We start from the raw sequence: 21,794 nt of genomic DNA, 5'->3' as shown, positions 1-21,794 counted from the left end.
CACATGTCTCAACTTAGACAATTCTGAAAAGCCATCCAGAGATCCCTACATAATTATATGAATGTTGTTTTTGTTTTTTGTTTTTGTTTTTGCAGTTTCCACACATGCATGCACCCATCTGCTGAATACTTTAGGGGGCCCTCTGTAGATCTTTGGAATTCTCTTTCTATGCAGTTCTCTGTCCTCTAAAACTCTACCCTGTGAACTCTGACTACCTTGGCCTTCCCTGATTCCCATGTCCTCCTCCTCAGTACAGGAAGGCTGCCAGGCTACACCTAAATTCACCCTTCCTTCAACATGGCTTAGAATCTCACTCCAATAAGTTATAACAACCTTTCTCTAGTAAACGTAACTCATTTATTTTCTTTCCTATCTCTTGGGGATCATTGTTCTCCATTGTTTCAGCTCCAGTATCCTCAGAACAATTATTTTGTGTATTTTTCCAATGCTTTGTTGTTGTTTTGTTGAGAGGATAAATCTAGTCCTTGCTGCTCATCTTGACAAGCTCAAGTTCCTCTTGAGTATGTATAATCATACTGGACAAGCAGAGGAAAGCACCGTCTAACTTCTGACTCCTTCCTGGGCTCAGGGTTGGAAATGTGACTACATAAGCCCCCTACCCTCCCCACGAATCAGGAGATATCTGTTTTACTAAAGCTGAAGCCTTAGTATATTAGGAGGACTAAAATGAAATGCACCCTGAGGGAACCTGAGTTCACAGTGATTTGGGTACTTCAAAATTTGCCTAAGGAATTTGGAGAAAATGGGTTTTAGGACTGGAGGAAGGACAGGAGTGTACAGAAACAGAAAATCACATGAGCTATGACTAATACAGGACCTTAAAGATTAACAATGGTACTTAGATTTATTTTTAACAGAAGATTCTATGAAAATGTTCTTCCCTGTGTGTGGAGACAATAAGATGTATACTCAGAATTAATATGAGCATCTTAGTAAAAACCATGTAACTAGGAATCTTTTTTTCACAGGGTTAATTAAGCAAGGACAGTTGCATGACCAGGGCACTAGGTTAGTTATGTTTGGTTCTAGGGAACCCAGCCGCTATCTTTACTCATAAGAAGAGAACCTGATGCCAACATTCCTTGAATAACCAAAGACTGGAGATAACAAAATCCACACAAATATCAGCATGAAAATATAGTCATCTTTCTTTCCCTCTCACACAGCCAACTTCTAATCAAATTCCTTTAAAGACTCTTCTCTAAAATACTTTTTTTTAATTTTTTTGTTTTTATTTATTTATGAGAGGCACACAGTGAGAGAGAGAGGCAGAGACACAGGCAGAGGGAGAAGCAGGCTCCATACACCGGGAGCCTGACGTGGGATTCGATCCCGGGTCTCCAGGATCGCGCCCTGGGCCAAGGCAGGCGCTAAACCGCTGCGCCACCCAGGGATCCCTCTAAAATACTTTTAACCACTTTTTCAAACCTTTATACTTAAAGGAATCAAGCAGCTCTCCAACTCTCCACCTTTCATCAAGTTTTTTTAATACTCTAATGACATATAGTACGTTCCTTTATATCCAATATTTGCAATTTACCAGTCAAGAGATACTGCAAAAACAAGCAAAATTGTATTTGTTGAAACCAAGAAATTAGTACTCTCTACATTTAAAATGCCTTTTAAGGGACACCTGGGTGGCTCAGCAGTTGAGTGTCTGCCTTCAGCTCAGGGCCTGATCTCAGGTTCCAGGATCAAGTCCCACATCAGACTCTTTGCGAGGATCCTGCTTCTCCCTCTGCCTGTGTCTCTGCCTCTCTCTTTCTGTGTCTCTCATGAATAAATAATTAAAATCTTATAAAATATAAAATAAAATAAAATACCTTTAAAGAATTTTGGAATCCACTCACCAGAATCAGTGTTTAAGGATCTCTTAACAGAGTGGCTCTTGCTTTCACCCTATGGAATTTTGTAAATAAAAATTATGTCTGACCTTTGAGTAATGCTATTGGATGAGCCTGAAACCTAAATTCCCTATACTCATGTAAATAATGACAGCACTCCCTACCAACTACAATAATATATTACATATGTTTCTAACCCATTTTCACCAGATTGTAACTTACAGAATTTTAATAATATGCTATACTTATATTCTTTTCATTTAAGGCTCTTGGGTACAGTTCTATACCACATGGGACATAGTTTTGAGTAAGCAGGATGTCCTCTATACTACCGCTTCAGTTTTACCATTTCTCACATTCTGGTCTTCGCATTCCTACTTCTACCTCCACTTCGGTCCTCAGTGTCTTGGCCTTTCCATAAATAGTTTGAAGGTATGTGAGGATTCTGCTGGACATAAATTGATACTATTATGAAAATTATGCTTTTATAATGAAATTTTGAACAGTCGTGATCAGAAAAACCTTGTGACTTTTCTGAGTTACAAGTCTCTGCTTTTCTTCCTGACTCTGAAGGGGGACAGTCCAGAAGTATGCCTATTGGCAGCAGCAGCTTCTGAAAATGAAACAGAGGGGAGCCTGGGTGATTTAGTCCATTAAGCATCTGACTTGTTTTCGGCTCAGATCATGATCTTAGGGTTGTGAGATCAAATCCAACATCAGGCTCCATGCTGAGCAGGGAACCTGCTTAAGATTCTCTCTTTCCCTCTTTCCCTCTCCCTCTGCCTGCCCCATCCTCTCCTTCTCCAAAAAAAAAAAAAAAAAAAAAAAAAGAAATAAAAAAGAAAAAAAAGAAATAAAAGAAAAGAAAAGAAAAAAGAAGAAGCAACACAGAAATCATGGCCTAAATGGCAGAGCTAGAGCTTCAATTGTGATGTTTCTGGAGTCAGATAATCTGTACTTGAATTGATGCCTCACCACTCACCAAGCGTGACCTTGTCAATATTTCTCCATAAATTTTTATTTTCTAATGTATACAATGAGACAATAACAATGAGAACTGTTATGAAGATGCGATAATTTAAAAATATAAATGTCTACATACAAAGTTAGGTATTAAGAAGGTTAATTACCTGAATAGGCAAATGAATTTTGGCTGGGTACTAAGAGATCCACAGTAATTCCTGATACTAGATGGACAGAATGTAAATAGGAAATATTCACTATCCAAGCATTATTTTACTGTCAGGAATAAAAAATTCCTGATCTCAGGGAATGAGAAACAAAGGAAATTGTAACAGATGTTTCAATAGAGGTGCCCTTTTATGTATTTAAAGCCCCCATCGCAATAACTTCTGACACTTCTGCTTTAACTCTTTGGTTCGAAACCCATATACAATAGGGTTCAAGGCAGGAGGTATGAGGTGATGAAGGACATTGAGCAAGATGGGGATGTCCTTGGGGACACTCTTTCTGGCCACATTTGTCAACACAACAACCAGCAGGATGGTGCTGAAGAACAGGATGAGGATGAAGTGAGAGCCACATGTGCTCAGAGCTTTGACAGCAGCCCCCTCAGCCTTGAACCCAAGCACAGCTCTTAGGATAAAGGTGTAGGAGAGGAAGATGAGGATGAAATCTGAGCCCAGTAAAGTCCAACCAGCCACAAATTGGTAGATTCTGTTAAGGGTGAAATTGTCACAAGATAGCCTGGACACAGACAAATTGGCACAGATGCAGTTCTCAATGACATTTTCCCCACAATAATGGAGCTGGGCGGTGAGAATGGGTACAGGTGAAAGCAGCAAAGTATTCCGAATCACAATGAAAACACTAGCTTTGGCCACAAATTGGTCAGTGATGATGGATGGGTACCTCAGTGGGTGGCAGATGGCCACATAGCGGTCATAGGCCATGACCATGAATGTGCAGGACTCCATGGGGAGGAAACTGTTCATGATGAACATCTGGAGGAAGCAGGCAGAGAAGCTGATGGACCTCAGATCAAACCAGAAGATGGCCAGGACCTTGGGAATGACAGTGAGGCAGAGCACGATGTCCAGCAGGGAGAGGAGGCTGAGCAGGTAGTACATGGGCTCATGCAGAGAGGCCTCCAGCCGGATAGTGATCAAGAGGGTGGTGTTGGCCCCCATGGCCAGGAGGAAGAGGAGGCTGAGGGGCAGGGACAGCCAGTGCTGCCAACTCTGGTAATTAGGAAAGCAGATGAGGAGGAATTCGGAGACTGGAGCAGTAGAGTAGTTGCTGGGTGATGTCATGAGATAAATCTTAAACTGAGGAGATCTCACCTGGGTTTATATACATTGAGACACAGGAATTAGATCAATAGAAAACAAAGCTGTCAAAATGCTAACACTTACTCATCCAGAAAACTGTTGCGTATAGAAGAATAATCCCAAATGAAGCCAAAGTTCAATGTATATGAATAGGGAGGGGACTTTGTAAACTATTTCTGAAGTTAATTCAGAAAAACAAATAAGACAGACTACTCACAAAGTTTAGCAGGAAAATGAGAAAAATACCTCATTAAAACATATTGTAAAGCTACAAAAAAATTTCCAAGTGTGACAGAAAAGTGATACTGATAAAGCAAATTTACCAATTATAGATCCCACAGTTCAAAAATGTTTACTAGTAAAAAAAAATAAAAATCTTTACTAGTTACAGAGAATTCATAAAAAAGAATTAATAAAAGTCATATTTAACTGTAGTATCTTTTCAGTGAATATGGCTGGCACGATTTGCTAGTGGTAAGTTAGTTTTCCTGTTTTTATCATACATCAAAGTCAATTTGAGATGGAAAAATTTATGATATACACCCAACCCTATGATAAATTATAAATAATTAAACATTGATTAAACATAAAGAAGGTCCCATAAAATCCCCTATCATTCTAACTGTACTAACCCTTATCATTCTTACTACAAACACAACTTATCCTGGACATGCTTAATTCAAGCCTGCATAAATATAGTTCAATATTCCTATAGAAAGTTATGCTCAAAAGCATAATAATGTTTAACATTTATAACCACTAACTTCAAATGAGTGCTTAATAAGCAAGTCCATTAAAATAACCTCTGGCTTATTTGCTCCTTCACTCATTGCAAGTAATTTTTTACATTTTCTAAATTCTTTTTAAATGGTAAATGCATCCTCTCCTCTCTCAGAAGATGACCTCCCCTACAGCATCACAAAGACAGCAGAGGCTACCAGACACAAGTTCCTCAATATCCATGATACACTCATAAACTCATCAATACCTATACCTTGCTCTTCTCTTTCCATCTATCCAACTCAAAGATCTATGCTTCTTCCTAATTACAATCCTCCCTCCTTTCATAGTGTCTATCCACCCTGATTATCTTAGGAACTTTGACTTTTTAATTATCCATTCCATTTCCTGTGTGTCAATCTCTTCATAGATCCACAGATATTCAAAATGCTGAAGTCTTTCATGTGTTAATAAATTTTTATATCTATCCCACATCCCCATTTGTTGTAAAGGCCATGATTTTAGTTTTGGATAAAGATTCCAAATCTCTCTTATTCCTCTTTCTTTAACAACCAAACTTAAGGAACCAGAAGAGACAAAGGACAATTTAAAAAGAGGTGACTGCTGGCTTCAATAGTTATCTGAGAAATGATCACTGTGTAAATAAATGCCTCTGGAATGGCTCTAAAGATGTAGAAAAAGGAGCATCTTTTAAAGTATAAATACAATGGCATAAGGAAAGATTAGACTGAGTAGTTCTTTTTGGTTTGTGGTTTGTTTTTTAAAGATTTTATTTATTTATTCATGAGAGACAGAGAGAGAGAGAGAGAGAGAGAGAGAGAGAGAGAGGCAGAGACATAGGCAGAAGGAGAAGCAGATTCCCTGGAAAGAACCAGATGTGGGACTCGATCCTGCGACCCCAGGATCATGCTCTGAGCTAGAGGCAGGCACTCAACCACTGAGCCACCCAGGCGTCCCTAGACTGAATAGTTCTATAGAAGAGGAGAGGTTAGGAATTCTTAAATTCTCCCACCTCTTCTGGATTAAATGACTGAATTTCACAAGACAGGCTGTGAAAATATTTGATGTATGTTGTAGAGGCAGAGATAGTGGATCCAATTTTGATAGGTTGAATTTATAGAGTCTGTAAACTATCAAGATGTCCCTGAGTCTGACTTCTGCAGAAAATAATTTGAATTCACTTGAAAGCCTGGAGTTAAAGGAAGAGAAACGGAAATCACCAGCACATAGGATAATAGTTCAAAGCACTATTACGTTTATTTCTCACCCCGTACTCCTTATCTTTTCCTACCTATTCTGCCATCCGTGAAAGGTCCCTTCCTCGGCTCTTTGTTCTTTTTCCTGCCCCATATGTGCAGCCCCTGTGTATAAATAAGTTTCACAAATCCCAGTCCATTATCCATCAAAAAAGGGGGTGGGAATACAAAGGAATAGATACAGAGCAAAAGGGCCAAATGCCCGGATATATCGCCAGGTGGAAGTTTAGACATGAATATAAGCTGAAGTTTTGACATATTCACTTAATAAGAATTACTAGAAATTGACCCTCTAGTATAAACACTGGAGTACACCCATACATATTGGGTGTCCAGAGTAATGTCCACAGCAGCAGTGTCCATAATAGCCAAACTATGGAAAGAGCCCATATGTCCAAATAAAGCAAAACACAATCAGAGAGGGAGACAAACCATAAGAGACTCTTAGTCATAGGGATCAAATTGAGGGTCGCTGGAGGGGAGGGACATGGGGGGATGGGGTAACTAGGTGATGGGCATTAAGAAGGGCACATGATGGAATGAGCACTGGGTATTATATAAGAGTGATGAATCACTGACCTCTACCTCTGAACCAATAGTCCATTATATGTTAATTAATTTAATTTAATTTAATTTAATTTAAATTTAAAGAAACTGACTCTCTACTAAAGGAAGTAACAAAAAAAAAAAAAGGAAGTAACAGTGATCAGACGGAAGGTGATTACTCTTCTATTCCACTTTGCTTTGGTTCAACCATGCTTAGAATAGTGTCCAGTTCAGTGTACCTTGATTTCAGGAACATTTTTGAAATTTTACTACCTAGAAGAAGGTATCCAGGATAAAAAGAGCCTTAAGAACTTGCGATGAGAAACAATTTAAGAAAGTGAAGATACTTTACCTAAGTGATGCCTCTCAAATATATGACTTTCAAAAGGAAGACATAAAAACTAGGACCACTGGGAGGAAATCAAGAGAGATCTGTTTATGTTGAATATGAATCCTGTATAATAATCAGAGGAAATTTGCTCTCTTGTTAACACTACTCTGCTTGAACATGATGGTGGAAGGCAATAACCAAATTTCTTCACCAGCTTTTTCTCTGACACTCATGGACCTGGGTGCCCAATGTCATATCAAAACTCCCAACACAGTCTCTGTCCCAGAACTATACTTTCACTCACTCAAACCCCTAGACTACTCTTTTGGGCAGGCCAGAAATATTTCAATCATGTACTTGCATGAAATTCCCAGCCATATAAAATACAGGATCCCTTGTATTCAATGATAGGGAATTGCTGAGACTCTAGACCATTCTCTTTTGAATGTTCATGCATCCAGTACCACCACCTAAAGCTGCCTTCTTGTAGCATGGAAGCCAATATAAGAATTAGGAGAACGTTTTCTGTTCTTAATCTTCTGGCAATTCAGCTGCTGTGGCCCAGCACAACATGGCTTTCTTGCCTTAGCCCTGAAACTCACCAATGATGCAATAGATGGAGTCTTGCTTAAGGAATCAGATGCCTGCATCTGGTAACCAGAACCAGGGATGCTTCCTTGGCTCTGATGAAAAAAAAATCTAGAGGTTTTTATGATCTGCAGAAAATTCCTCACACTGTCCTACTTCCTTCCCCATGCCATCTGGGAACAGTCCTAGTTTGGGTTACTGAGTCCCTGGGACTGATGAACTAGGTCTCTTGGGAACCCACATCTCACCTTATGTTATGGTACTACTGGGTGCCAGTAGTTGCTATGTGAGGGACAGGATTTAAAAATTAGAGAGGGAGACAAACCATGAGAGACTAAGTCTGGGAAACAAAGGGTTGCAGAAGGGGAGGTGAGTGGGAGGATGGAGTAGCTGGGTGATAGGCACTGAGGAGAGCACTTGATGGGATGAGCACTGAGTGTTATACTACACGTGGCCAAATTGAATTTAAATTTAAACAATTAAGCATACATAAAAATAATAATAAAAAATAAAACTGACTTCAAATTCAAATCTATATCTATCCGCTTGACTCCACAGATCATCCTTCTAAACTTAACACTTTCAACATCCTGAAATGTTATATTGAACCTTTCTAGAATTTCTTAATGAAACTATATTATTTCCTGTTTTTTATAGTATCCTGAATTCAACTCTGCTATTTGATATCTGCATGGATGTGGGCAACTAATTTACCCTATGTAAGTCTCAGTCATTCAATAAACATTTACTTATTATTATCAACCATATAGCCAACACTAGAATAGTCACAGAGATAAAAAGGTGAATAAAGTAGTTAAGGTCATTGCCCTTACTAAGATCCCTTTATAGTTTTCATATAACATTATAATATTAGTAGCTTCCCATTGTTCATTAAATAAAACTAGCTTTCTTAATATAAATCACTGCTAGAATTATGAGAAATTTTTTGTTTGTTCATCTCTTGTAAATAAGCAAGAATATAGAAAGCGTCTATACATGTAACTGTTATTCTTTTAAAGATTGATGTCCTATAAATAAATAAATAAATAAATAAATAAATAAACAAACAAACAAAAATAAATACTCAACACTACATATGAACTGGGTGGACATATCTCTTTCAGTTTTGTTCCCCATTAATGTGGTGTTTCACACAGTGTGTACAATATAGTAGGATCAACACATTTTTACCTAATTAATGAAATCAAGGTCACACATAATCTGACCCCTTCTTACCTCTTCAGTGTATTTAGAACAACTTTTCTAAGTGATCATTCCAGGGGCAGCCAGGGTGGCTCAGCAGTTTAGCGCCACCTTCAGCCCAGGGCCAGATCCTGGAGACCTGGGATGTCCCACGTCAGGCTCCCTGCATGGAGCCTGCTTCTCCCTCTGTCTGTGTCTCTGCCTCTCTCTATATATATATCTCTCTCTCTTTCTCTCTCTGTCTCATGAATAAATAAATAAAATCTTAAAAAAAGTGATCATTCCAGTCACAGACATTGTTGAATATCTTTTGGGGGTTTTTGATGATGACATTAAGGTGAAACCAGTCAGATTTTGAGATTTCTTTTCTCCTTTACCAAACAAGAAGAAAAAAGAAGTGAAGAAAAGACTTCTGTTTAGATTGTTTTTAATAATTTCTGTTTCTTTGCTAATATTCTCATTTTGTTCATGCATTCTTAACCTAATCTTATTTGGCTATATGTCTATCTATTCTTGTAGTTCACTGAACTTCTTTAAAAGGATTATTCTGAATTCTTTGCCAGACAGTTGCTAGATCACCATTTTCTTAGGATCAGTTATTGGAGCTTTATTAGATTCCTTTGGTGGTGTTATGTCTATCTGAATCTTTGGAATTCTCCCCTCCTTGCGTCACTATCTGTGCATAATGGAGTAGGAAGTATCCTTTCCATACTCTACAGGTTTGCTTCAGCAAGGTAAGACCTTCACAGTCCGGTTAGCTTGGGGTACAGAACAGGTCAGCTGGTAGCAACAGTGACACAAGGCTTGCTCTAGTGGTCAAGTGGAGCCGCTGTCCAAGCTTCCAGTTGGGTAGGCGCACAGGCTGTGCTCTTTAATTGGGCAGAGTTACTGGTTGGGCTCCCGGTGTGGGCAAGGCCACAGGCTGTGTTCAACAATCAGGCAAGGCCATAGGCTGAGTGAAACTGTAGGCTAGGCTCCAAGGCTAGACTAGATCCAGGGTCACTGTTGGGTTATACAGGTCAGAGGCTATGCTCAACAGTTGTACAGGGCTGCCGGCTTTCTATTTCTTTAGGATGGAGTGATTTTTATCATTTTTTTTCTCACTTTAACATTTTATCATTCTTTGAAAATAATTTTTTATCATTTGACGGGGGCAAGGCTTCCTGGTCAAGCACAACTGGAGCCTATGCTCAACAGTGAGTGGGGCTGGGAATTTGTTTTCCTGCCTGGCTGGGGTCATAGAATAGACTCCACGGCTGGTAATGCCTATTGACTGGGGACTCAAATCAGGCCGAATTGATGACTGAGCTCACTGGCCAGATGGATCCATGAGCTCAGCTCTGCAGATGGGCTGAACCACTGGCTGAGATCTCTACTCAGGTTCTACTGCAACAGGAAGGCTGTCCTCTAGCATCTGAGCACTAGTTGTGGTAAACTCCTGACTCTGTTTCCATCTCTATCTGGTGCCCAGTAGTCAAGTCATACAGATAAACTCATGATTCTTATCAGGCAAGACCTGAGTGGGCATCCCAGAAAGCAGTGTGCAATGTAGGTGGAGCGAGATGTCCATACTGTGTTCTCCTTTCTCAGCGAAGAAACTGGATAGGAAATATCAGCGCGGTGCTGTGCTATCCTGGAAGAGGGGCAAAGCAGTAAAAGTGAAACTTCTCCTCTTCAGCTTTCTGATGAAGTCTTTCTGGGTGTCTGTGGTCCAAGAGGATGCTACAGCCTCACCCCTTGATTATGGGATTTTCACAATGGTGTCTTGCCTACGGATAACTGCTAGTTGGTCTTCGTGCAAAAGGAACTACCATGAGGCAACTTCTGTTGCCATCTTGATTATATTACCCCCTCTTTCTGTTTGTTCTTGATAAGTGTTATTAGGGCTTTGTTGATTTTATTGATCTTTCCAAATAATTGGCTTTAATATTTCTTAAAGAAACAAGATTTCTTGTTTTCTATTTTATTGATCCTACTTTTATCTTAATTAATTCCTTACTCTTGTTTACCTTAGGTTTAATTTATTTTTCTTTTTCTAAATTCTTGTCAACTTAGATAATTGATAATAAATACTTATTTTCCAATATAAGCATTTAAAAGTATAAATTTCTTCTAATTTCTCTTTACCTATATTCCACAACTCTTACGATTCATTATTAATTAGTTTGAAATATTTTCTAACATTCTCCATAATTTCTTATTTGAATCACAAATTATTTAGATGTATGTTACTTAATTTCCAAGTATTTGGAGCTTTTCATGAAATTTTATTGTTATTGGTTCTCAATATAATTATTTGTTGGTTAGAGAATATACTCTGTTTTTATTCTTTCAAAATTTGAGACATATTTTGTGACCCAACACAAAACAGTGTCCTCCACCTCCCCACATTTTTTCTTTTTTTTTAAGATTTTATTTATTTATTCATAAGAGACAGAGAGAGAGAGAGGCAGAGACAGGCAGAGGGAGAAGCAGGCTCCATGCAGGGAGCCCAATGCAGGACTCCATCCCAGGTCTCCAGGATCACACCCTGAGCTGAAGGCAGCGCTAAACTGCTGAGCCACCGGGGCTGCCCCTTCCCACATTTTTCAACCCCCACACAACATTATTAATCGTACCCAAAGACTGGGAAAGGAGCCATCTGCAGTCTATTAGGGAAGAACTTTATTTCTTCCACTCCACTTCCATAGAGGAAGGCTTTTCTTCCTCTCACCACAGGGGGAAATAATAGGAGTGAAACTTCTGCTCTATGTTTCCCCCTATCCTCTCTCTTGTATGCTTTTCCATACAGGAAGAAGGATCACTAATAACAATTGGGCAGAGATGGTTGGAAGCACTGGGTGGGGTTAATGCATCTCAAACACAGGAAGTATGTTCTATTTGTTTCACTGCCTGTCTGGAGGATCTGTAAGTATTGTAGTGAACTGTATTTTGCTTTGTATTGAAGTATCATAAACTCTACCTGGATAAGAGCCTATGATCTTTTTCATAGAAAGAAAACTAAACCCAAACATTCTTTTTGCATTTTTTTCAAAATTTTATTTAAATTCTAATTAGTTAACATATAGTGTAATATTGGTTTCAGGAGTAGAATTTAGTGATGCATCACTTATATATAACACCCAGGGCTCAATACAACAAACGCCCTCTTTAATACCCAACACCCATCTAGCCCATCTCTCACTTACCTCCATCTATCAGCCCTCAGTTTGTTCGCTACCATTGAGTCTCTTATGGTTTGCCTTACCCTCTTTCCCCTCCTCCCCCTATATTCATCTGTTTTATTACTCAAATTCCACATATGAGTGAAATCATACGTATTTGTCTTTCTCTGACTGACATGTTTCACTTAACACATTACACTCTAGCTCGATCCATATCATTGCAAATGCCAAGACTTCATTCTTTTTTATGGCTGAGTATAATAATTATATATATATATTCCATTATACTATATATATCACAGTTTATAATATAATGGAATACTTAGGCTATTTCCATATATTGATATTGTAAATTAAATTAGCTGCAATGAACCTAGGGATGCAGATATCTCTCTGAGATACTGATTTGATTTCCTTTAGACAGATACCTAGAAGTGGGATTGCTTAATCATATGGTAATCCTACTTTTACTGCTTTGAGGAACCTCTTTGGTGCTTTCGATAGTAGCTACACCAATTTACATTCCCACTAACAATCCACAAGACTTTGTTTTTCTCGACAGAGGAGGGGCAAGATGGCGGAAGAGCAGGGTCCCCAAGTCACCTGTCCCCACCAAATTACCTAGATAACCTTCAAATCATCCTGAAAATCTACGAATTCGGCCTGAGATTTAAAGAGAGACCAGCTGGAATGCTACAGTGAGGAGAGTTCGCGCTTCTATCAAGGTAGGAAGACGGGGAAAAAGAAATAAAGAAACAAAAGGCCTCCGAGGGGGAGGGGCCCCGCGAGGAGCCGGGCTGAGGCCGGGGCGAGTGTCCCCAGGACAGGAGAGCCCCGTCCCGGAGGAGCAGGAGCTGCACCAACCTTCCCGGGCGGGCGGAAAGGGGCTCGCAGGGAGTTGGAGCAGGACCCAGGAGAGCGGGGATGCCCTCGGGCTCCCTGGGACACTAACAGACACCTGCGAGCGCAGGAGAGTGCACCGAGCTCCCTAAGGGCTGCAGCGCGCACGAGCGGACCGACCGGAGCAGCTCGGAGGGGCTCGGGCGGCGGCTCCAGGGAGGGGGCTGCAGGGCGGGAGCGCGAATCCAACAGCGCAGGCCCCGGAGCACAGGGCGCCGGGACACAGCCCAGGATCCGGCCTCCCCCGGGACAGGCAGAGGCCGGGAGGGCCCGAGGACAGCGAGGACGCTCCTGCCCCGAGCTGAGCAGATCAGCGGCCCCGCCCCGGAGCCTCCAGGCCCTGCGGACGGAGAGCCGAGAGCCCCGAGCCCGTAGTTCCTGCGGAGGCTGAATCCAGGCTTCCAGAGTTGCCATAGCAACTGCTGCTGTTCCTCCTGGGGCCTGGCGGGGTAAACAACCCCCGCAGAGCCCTGCAGCAGGCAGGGGCAGAGCAGCTCCCCCAAGTGCTAACACCTGAAAATCACGCAACAGGCCCCTCCCCCAGAAGACCAGCTAGACGGGCCAGTGATACTCCCCCGTGTTCCAATACAACTTGTTTCTGGCCACTCTGCACTGAGCAAAATGACTAGAAGGAAAACCTCAACTCAAAAGAAAGAATCAGAAACAGCCCTCTCTCCCACAGAGTTACAAAATCTGGATTACACTTCAATGTCAGAAAGCCAATTCAGAAGCACTATTCTACAGCTACTGGTGGCTCTAGAAAAAAGCATTAAGGCCTCACGAGACTTCATGACTGCAGAATTTAGATCCAATCAGGCAGAAATTAAAAATCAATTGAATGAGATGCAATCCAAACTAGAAGTCCTAACGACGAGGGTTAACGAGGTGGAAGAACGAGTGAGTGACATAGAAGACAAGTTAATGGCAAAGAGGGAAACTGAGGAAAAAAGAGATAAACAATTGAAGGACCATGAAGACAGATTAAGGCAAATAAACGACAGCCTGAGGAAGAAAAACCTACGTTTAATTGGGGTTCCCGAGGGCGCCGAAAGGGACAGAGGGCCAGAATATGTATTTGAACAAATCCTAGCTGAAAACTTTCCCAATCTGGGAAGGGAAACAGGCATTCAGATCCAGGAAATAGAGAGATCCCCCCCTAAAATCAATAAAAACCGTTCAACACCTCGACATCTAATAGTGAAGCTTGCAAATTCCAAAGATAAAGAGAAGATCCTTAAAGCAGCAAGAGACAAGAAGTCCCTGACTTTCATGGGGAGGAATATTAGGGTAACAGCAGACCTCTCCACAGAGACGTGGCAGGCCAGAAAGGGCTGGCAGGATATATTCAGGGTCCTAAATGAGAAGAACATGCAACCAAGAATACTTTATCCAGCAAGGCTCTCATTCAAAATGGAAGGAGAGATAAAGAGCTTCCAAGACAGGCAGGAACTGAAAGAATATGTGACCTCCAAACCAGCTCTGCAAGAAATTTTAAGGGGGACTCTTAAAACTCCCCTTTAAGAAGAAGTTCAAGTAACTCTGAACGTGAATGGGCTTAATGACCCCATCAAAAGGCGCAGAGTTTCAGACTGGATAAAAAAACAGGACCCATCTATTTGCTGTCTGCAAGAGACTCATTTTAGACAGAAGGACACCTACAACCTGAAAATAAAAGGTTGGAGACCATTTACCATTCAAATGGTTCTCAAAATATACCCTAAAAACTACAGAACACTTCTGAAAGAAATTGAGGAAGACACAAAGAGATGGAAAAATATTCCATGCTCATGGATTGGCAGAATTAATATTGTGAAAATGTCAATGTTACCCAGGGCAATTTACACGTTTAATGCAATCCCTATCAAAATACCATGGACTTTCTTCAGAGACTTAGAACAAATTATTTTAAGATTTGTGTGGAATCAGAAAAGACCCCAAACAGCCAGGGGAATTTTAAAAAAAGAAAACCATATCTGGGGGCATCGCAATGCCAGATTTCAGGTTGTACTACAAAGCTGTGTTCATCAAGGCAGTGTGGTACTGGCACAAAAACAGACATATAGATCAATGGAACAGAACAGAGAACCCAGAAGTGGACCCTGAACTTTATGCTCAACTAATTATGCGATAAAGGAGGAAAGACGATCCACTAGAAGAAAGACAGTCTCTTCAATAAATGGTGCTGGGAAAATTGGACATCCACATGCAGAAGAATGAAACTGGACCACTCTCTTGCACCATACACAAAGATAAACTCAAAATAGATGAAAGATCTAAATGTGAGACAAGATTCCATCAAAATCCCAGAGGAGAACTCAGGCAACACCCTTTTTGAACTTGGCCACAGTAACCGGAGAAGGACAAACGGTGTATGTTCTCATTCATTTGGGGAATATGAATAATAGCGAAAGGGAATATAAGGGAAGGGAGAAGAAATGTGTGAGAAATATCAGAAAGGGAGACAGAACATAAAGACTTCTAACTCTGGGAAATGAACTAGGGGTGGTGGAGGGGGAGGAGGGTGGGGGGTGGGGGTGAATGGGTGACGGGCACTGGGGGGTACACTTGACGGGATGAGCACTGGGTGTTATTCTGTATGTTGGTAAATTGAACACCAATAAAAATTAATTTATAAAAAAAAAAAAAAAAAGAAACAGCCCTCTCTCCCACAGAGCTACAAAATCTGGATTACACTTCAATGTCAGAAAGCCAATTCAGAAGCACTATTCTACAGCTACTGGTGGCTCTAGAAAAAAGCATTAAGGCCTCACGAGACTTCATGACTGCAGAATTTAGATCCAATCAGGCAGAAATTAAAAATCAATTGAATGAGATGCAATCCAAACTAGAAGTCCTAACGACGAGGGTTAACCAGGTGGAAGAACGAGTGAGTGACATAGAAGACAAGTTAATGGCAAAGAGGGAAACTGAGGAAAAAAGAGATAAACAATTGAAGGACCATGAAGACAGATTAAGGGAAATAAACGACAGCCTGAGGAAGAAAAACCTACGTTTAATTGGGGTTCCCGAGGGCGCCGAAAGGGACAGAGGGCCAGAATATGTATTTGAACAAATCCTAGCTGAAAACTTTCCCAATCTGGGAAGGGAAACAGGCATTCAGATCCAGGAAATAGAGAGATCCCCCCCTAAAATCAATAAAAACCGTTCAACACCTCGACATCTAATAGTGAAGCTTGCAAATTCCAAAGATAAAGAGAAGATCCTTAAAGCAGCAAGAGACAAGAAGTCCCTGACTTTCATGGGGAGGAATATGAGGGTAACAGCAGACCTCTCCACAGAGACCTGGCAGGCCAGAAAGGGCTGGCAGGATATATTCAGGGTCCTAAATGAGAAGAACATGCAGCCAAGAATACTTTATCCAGCAAGGCTCTCATTCAAAATGGAAGGAGAGATAAAGAGCTTCCAAGACAGGCAGGAACTGAAAGAATATGTGACCTCCAAACCAGCTCTGCAAGAAATTTTAAGGGGGACTCTTAAAACTCCCCTTTAAGAAGTTCAGTGGAACAATCCACAAAAACAAGGAATAAATAGATATCATGATGACACTAAACTCATATCTGTCAATAGTAACTCTGAACGTGAATGGGCTTAATGACCCCATCAAAAGGCGCAGGGTTTCAGACTCGATAAAAAAACAGGACCCATCTATTTGCTGTCTACAAGAGACTCATTTTAGACAGAAGGACACCTACAACCTGAAAATAAAAGGTTGGAGAACCATTTACCATTCAAATGGTGCTCAAAATATACCCTAAAAACTATAGAACACTTCTGAAAGAAATTGAGGAAGACACAAAGAGATGGAAAAATATTCCATGTTCATGGATTGGCAGAATTAATATTGTGAAAATGTCAATGTTTCCCAGGGCAATTTACACGTTCATTTCAATCCCTATCAAAATACCATGGACTTTCTTCAGAGACTTAGAACAAATTATTTTAAGATTTGTGTGGAATCAGAAAAGACCCCGAACAGCCAGGGGAATTTTAAAAAAGAAAACCATAGCTGGGGGCATCACGATGCCAGATTTCAGGTTGTACTATAAAGCTGTGGTCATCAAGACAGTGTGGTACTGGCACAAAAACAGACACATAGTTCAATGGAACAGAATAGAGAACCCAGAAGTGGACCCTGAACTTTATGGTCAACTAATATTCGATAAAGGAGGAAAGACGATCCACTGGAAGAAAGACAGTCTCTTCAATAAATGGTGCTGGGAAAATTGGACATCCACATGCAGAAGAATGAAACTGGACCACTCTCTTGCACCATACACAAAGATAAACTCAAAATGGATGAAAGATCTAAATGTGAGACAAGATTCCATCAAAATCCTAGAGGAGAACTCAGGCAACACCCTTTTTGAACTTGGCCACAGTAACCGGAGAAGGACAAACAGTGTATGTTCTCATTCATTTGGGGAATATGAATAATAGTGAAAGGGAATATAAGGGAAGGGAGAAGAAATGTGTGAGAAATATCAGAAAGGGAGACAGAACATAAAGACTTCTAACTCTGGGAAATGAACTAGGGGTGGTGGAGGGGGAGGAGGGTGGGGGGTGGGGGTGAATGGGTGACGGGCACTGAGGGGGACACTTGACGGGATGAGCACTGGGTGTTATTCTGTATGTTGGTAAATTGAACACCAATAAAAATTAATTTATAAAAAAAATAAAATAAAATAAAAGACTTTGTTTTTCTCAATATCCTCACCAACACTTTTTATCTCTTGGTGGGATCTGAAGAGCTTCCTTGGATCACAAGATGGAAATGTGCTGAAGCTGGCAAAGCAACACTGTAGAAAAGGCTGTGTCCCTGATGCCATCTGGGCCACCAACCCTGACTTTTTTACTACAAAAGCTAGTATCTGGGTTAAGCCACTATATTTTGAGGCATCTTTTTGCAGTTGCCTAACATATAGCCTAAGGAGTAGATGCTTTTCAGATCCCACCATCATACCCACATCCCAAGAGTCAGCAAGTGATATAAATGGGAGGAGAGAACAAACTACTACTTTGAATAATCTACCTAAACTAAGTAGCTGCAGGGCCAAGACAGTTGTTTTCCCATGGATGGATACAACATACACCACAGCCTGAGCTTCCCCAGGACAACCCACTGGAGTTCAAGTTCTAGGCCTACAACCCAGGTGATGAGAACATGTAATTACTCCTGCAATAAGAACTCATATGACTCCTCCCTAACTCACCCATATATGCCAACCAAACTGAACACTTCATACTTAATCTCTGTACCTGAAAACTATTAGGAGTAAAATTTACACAAGAAAGGAGAAACTAGAACATTAACCCATGCACTCCCCCCTTTTAACCACTATGGAATCCCAGGATAGGACCCTTTCAAAACCAGAGTCACTTACTTCAATGCAGGAGACTTGTGTCTTCCAGGACTGAACAAAATGTGTCACTACTTAGGAATACAAAATAGTTAAACCAGATTTTAGGATAACATCCAACAAACAGGATGAAATATACTAATTATGACAATCCTTTTGTAAGCTTTACCTATTTCCTATTACTAGAAATGAGGGTGGGGAATGTCTAACCAACATCATTCCATATCCACATTTCAAAAAGAGAAATTCTACTTTTAAGTGCCAAAACTACTTCTACATGAATTGATAAAGTTGTGATTACCAACACCAGACTCTAGCACATTTTATAGTTATTAGATAATAATAATTACTTGGGTATTTTTCTTGGTTAAATTAAGATTTATGAAACATACATATATTCAATACTGGTCTTATTTATTCTTTATCCTAATCAAAAATATAAATAAATTAATAATTCAAACAGACCTTTTTAAAAAGAAATCTATTCTACAATATACATTTCTCCTTTAAAAATATTCATATCTCAGGTTTTTCTAAGAACCTGTTACAGTATCTCCCCACTTAAGTTAATTTAAATACATGACTAACAGGCATATTATAGCAAAAGGTATTTTCTGACATATTGGCAGTATCAAATGCTTTGAGAGACTGTTGCTACACAGAAGCCAAGGGACCTAGAGCTCATAGCACTAACTTCAAGCATGTGAAGACACTCTAAAACCAAGCAAAGATTGGGACATCTCATTCCATTACCAGATGATATTATACAGTCATTAGGTGAAGCCAGAAAAAAATGGCATATCAAAAGCTTTATCTTGTCTCTAGTCCTCAAGTCCCCTCAACAATGTTGGAAACAAAGGCAAAAGAAAGGATAGGAAAATAATCACTGCTTCATCTATCCATATAATCAAATAAGTGATGGATCCAAGTACCTAAGGATATTCTCTGCCATAAGACTAGCAGGACTTGAAGGACTCTTCACTCTGGAATAGTCCCTATCCACATAGCCTAGACCAGCCAGGGGCTTCTGGCAGTAACTTTGGCAGGAACCTCAGAAGAAAATAACTGTGAACTGTTCAGATCAATCCTTTTAGGGAGAAAACCCTAAGTACTCGCTGGCGGATCTGTCGAGTCTTCACCCCATAGACAAGAGGATTGAGTGCAGGTGGCACAAGGAGGTAGAGTGTGGCCAGAAGAACATGGACGTGGTGGGGTACATGGTGGCCAAAGCGATGTGTGAGGAAGGAAAACAACCCAGGAACATAAAAGATCAGGATAACACAAATATGAGACCCACATGTGCTAAAGGCTTTAAGTCGGGCCTCACCCCCTGGTACCTTCAGCACTGTCTGCAGGATGAGGGCATAGGAAATACCAATGGCCACGACATCTAGCCCAACCACAAGCAGGGCCACTGCCAACCCATAATCTCGGTTCACTGTGGTTTCTGAGCAGGCAAGTTTTACAACAGCCATATGTTCACAATAGGCATGGCCTATGATGGTGGCCCGGCAGAAGAGGAGTCTCTGCAACAGGATAGGGAAGGGGAGGAGGAGGACTAACCCCCGCACCAGCACTACCATCCCAATGCGCCTGATGATCCCCGGATGCAAGATGGTGGAATGATGCAGAGGGTGACAAATGGCTACATAGCGATCCAGAGCCATGGCCACAAGTACCCCTGACTCCATGGAAGAGAACGCATGGATGAAGAACATCTGGATCAGGCAGAAAGTGTACCCAATCTCATGGGCATGAGCCAGGAGCACCGCAAGGGTTTTGGGTGCAGTGGAAGAGGCCAGCACCAGGTCAATGCCAGATAGCATGGCCAGAAAGAGGTACATCGGCTGGTGCAAGGATGAGTCAGTCCAGATGATGAAGATGATGGTGACATTGCCCATTACAGCAAGGACATAAAGGACACACAGTGGCAATGCTATCCAGTGCTGGCTTTCCTCTAAACCGGGGATGCCCATCAGGAAGAAAGAAGGCTGGAGTAGCCTCCAGCTAGAATTACTAAAGGTCATCATCAATGGCTTGGAAGACAGAAGAGAGAAAAGAAGCCAAAATCATGATTGCCCCATTCCTGGTGGGTCATCCAGTGTCTAGATCTGGCTACCATCTTCATGAGAAGAAACAAGCTGAAACTGAAACACAAGAAAATAAAATGAGATACAAAGAAGAGAATCCCCTTTTCTTGAGACAAGGTCTTTAAGGTGAGACATCCACATGTCTGAACTATGATAGGCCTAGTTTCATTTACAGATAAGAGTAAACATGCTGCTTCTAGAGAGATGTTTAGACTCTACCATTCAATTACTCCTCATTTGGAATGTCCACTTGAAAGGATCTTCTGTATCCCCTCTTGCCATTACTAAACACTGCATATCAATTTGTTATCTTTTAAAGTATTCTCCCTCAGTTTCCATAACACAGCACCCTACAGTTAGTTGTTCCTCCTATATCTCCCATCCCACCACCTTCTCCATCTACCTCTCCCTTATATGCGGCTGATTCCAGTGCCTCGTCCTCTCCTCTTTCCCCTGTTCTATACAGTGTCTCTGATTGAGCTCATCCATTTACCATATTTTGACCATCTATATTTTTTAATTTCTTCCAAATCTAGGTTTCTGAGTCAAATACCTCTCTGAAACCCAAATCCACTTTCCATTTATCTATGCCTAAATATCTATACCACATGCTCAACAAATTTGATACTGGAGTAACTTGTGCATTCTTCACAAATCCACTATACCTCCTTCATGCTCATATTTTTGTGAGTTAAATCACTATATCTACTTATCCAACCCAATGTAGAAACTTGAAACAATGCTTACTCATTTTTCTTTCTCATCCTTTTTACCTTTTCACTAGTTCCCTTTGACTGTATTTTTAATCTCTAAATATTCATTCATTCTTCTTGCCGTCCCCCCCACTGTCACTGCCTACTGCACACTCCTAACTCCTATCACCTGTATTCTTTCCTTAAATCTGTCTGGGTTTGATTTCATAACCTTCAAACCAGTCTCCACCCTGTGGTCAGAGGATTTTTCCTAACATGCAGGAGTCATCTTGTCATTTCTTTTTTTAATTTTTATTTATTTAAATTCAATTAACCAACATATAGTACATTATTAGTTTCAGATACAGTTTTCAATAATTCATCAGCTGAGTATCACTTATGAGGTTAAAACCTTTAGCCAATTTAATCCATGGAATAAAGTCACACATTTAAAGACTAGAGTACAAAATTTTCAAAGGTTATCTCATATACATCATCTTAAATCAATTGTAGTTATAATTATAATTAATATTTATTAAAAAGATTACTTAATATGAGATTATGGTCTCTTTACTTTGTCCACATGAATCTGTTTCTTTGTCTCAAATTTTTGCTATGTCTATCTCTCACCACAACGTCAGGATGATTCAGTGTTCCTGAAATCCCCATATTAACAAGAAGTACCAATTAAATAGGTATTGTGTTTAACCTTCTCCATGTGATTCACTTCTTGAGCATTAAAACTTGAC

The 21,794-nt window shown here is 40.5% G+C and overlaps 2 protein-coding genes across 2 annotated transcripts; both read right to left on the bottom strand.

Moving 5' to 3' along the window:
- Positions 1–3,193: 3,193 nt before the first annotated feature.
- Positions 3,194–4,138, bottom strand: LOC129505129 (olfactory receptor 56A1-like). Its single transcript, XM_055318085.1, has one exon. It carries the CDS (start codon positions 4,136–4,138, stop codon positions 3,194–3,196), a length of 945 nt encoding a protein of 314 aa, XP_055174060.1.
- Positions 4,139–19,339: 15,201 nt separating this feature from the next.
- On the bottom strand, positions 19,340–20,299 carry LOC129504835 (olfactory receptor 52L1-like). The gene has a single exon (XM_055317717.1). The coding sequence runs from the start codon at positions 20,291–20,293 to the stop codon at positions 19,340–19,342; it is 954 nt and encodes a 317-aa protein (XP_055173692.1). The 5' UTR covers positions 20,294–20,299.
- Positions 20,300–21,794: the final 1,495 nt, after the last annotated feature.

The sequence above is a fragment of the Nyctereutes procyonoides genome, unplaced genomic scaffold (assembly GCF_905146905.1).
Source record: "Nyctereutes procyonoides isolate TBG_1078 unplaced genomic scaffold, NYPRO_anot_genome, whole genome shotgun sequence".
NCBI lineage: Eukaryota > Metazoa > Chordata > Mammalia > Carnivora > Canidae > Nyctereutes > Nyctereutes procyonoides.
The sequence above is the reverse complement of the archived record's forward strand: the minus strand, read 5'-3'. Positions and strand labels throughout refer to the sequence as shown.

What these genes read in the sequence shown, in the direction of transcription:
- LOC129505129 (XM_055318085.1), bottom strand. Translation starts at nt 4,138, where the DNA reads ATGACATCACCCAGCAACTACTCTACTGCTCCAGTCTCCGAATTCCTC.
- LOC129504835 (XM_055317717.1), bottom strand. Translation starts at nt 20,293, where the DNA reads ATGATGACCTTTAGTAATTCTAGCTGGAGGCTACTCCAGCCTTCTTTC.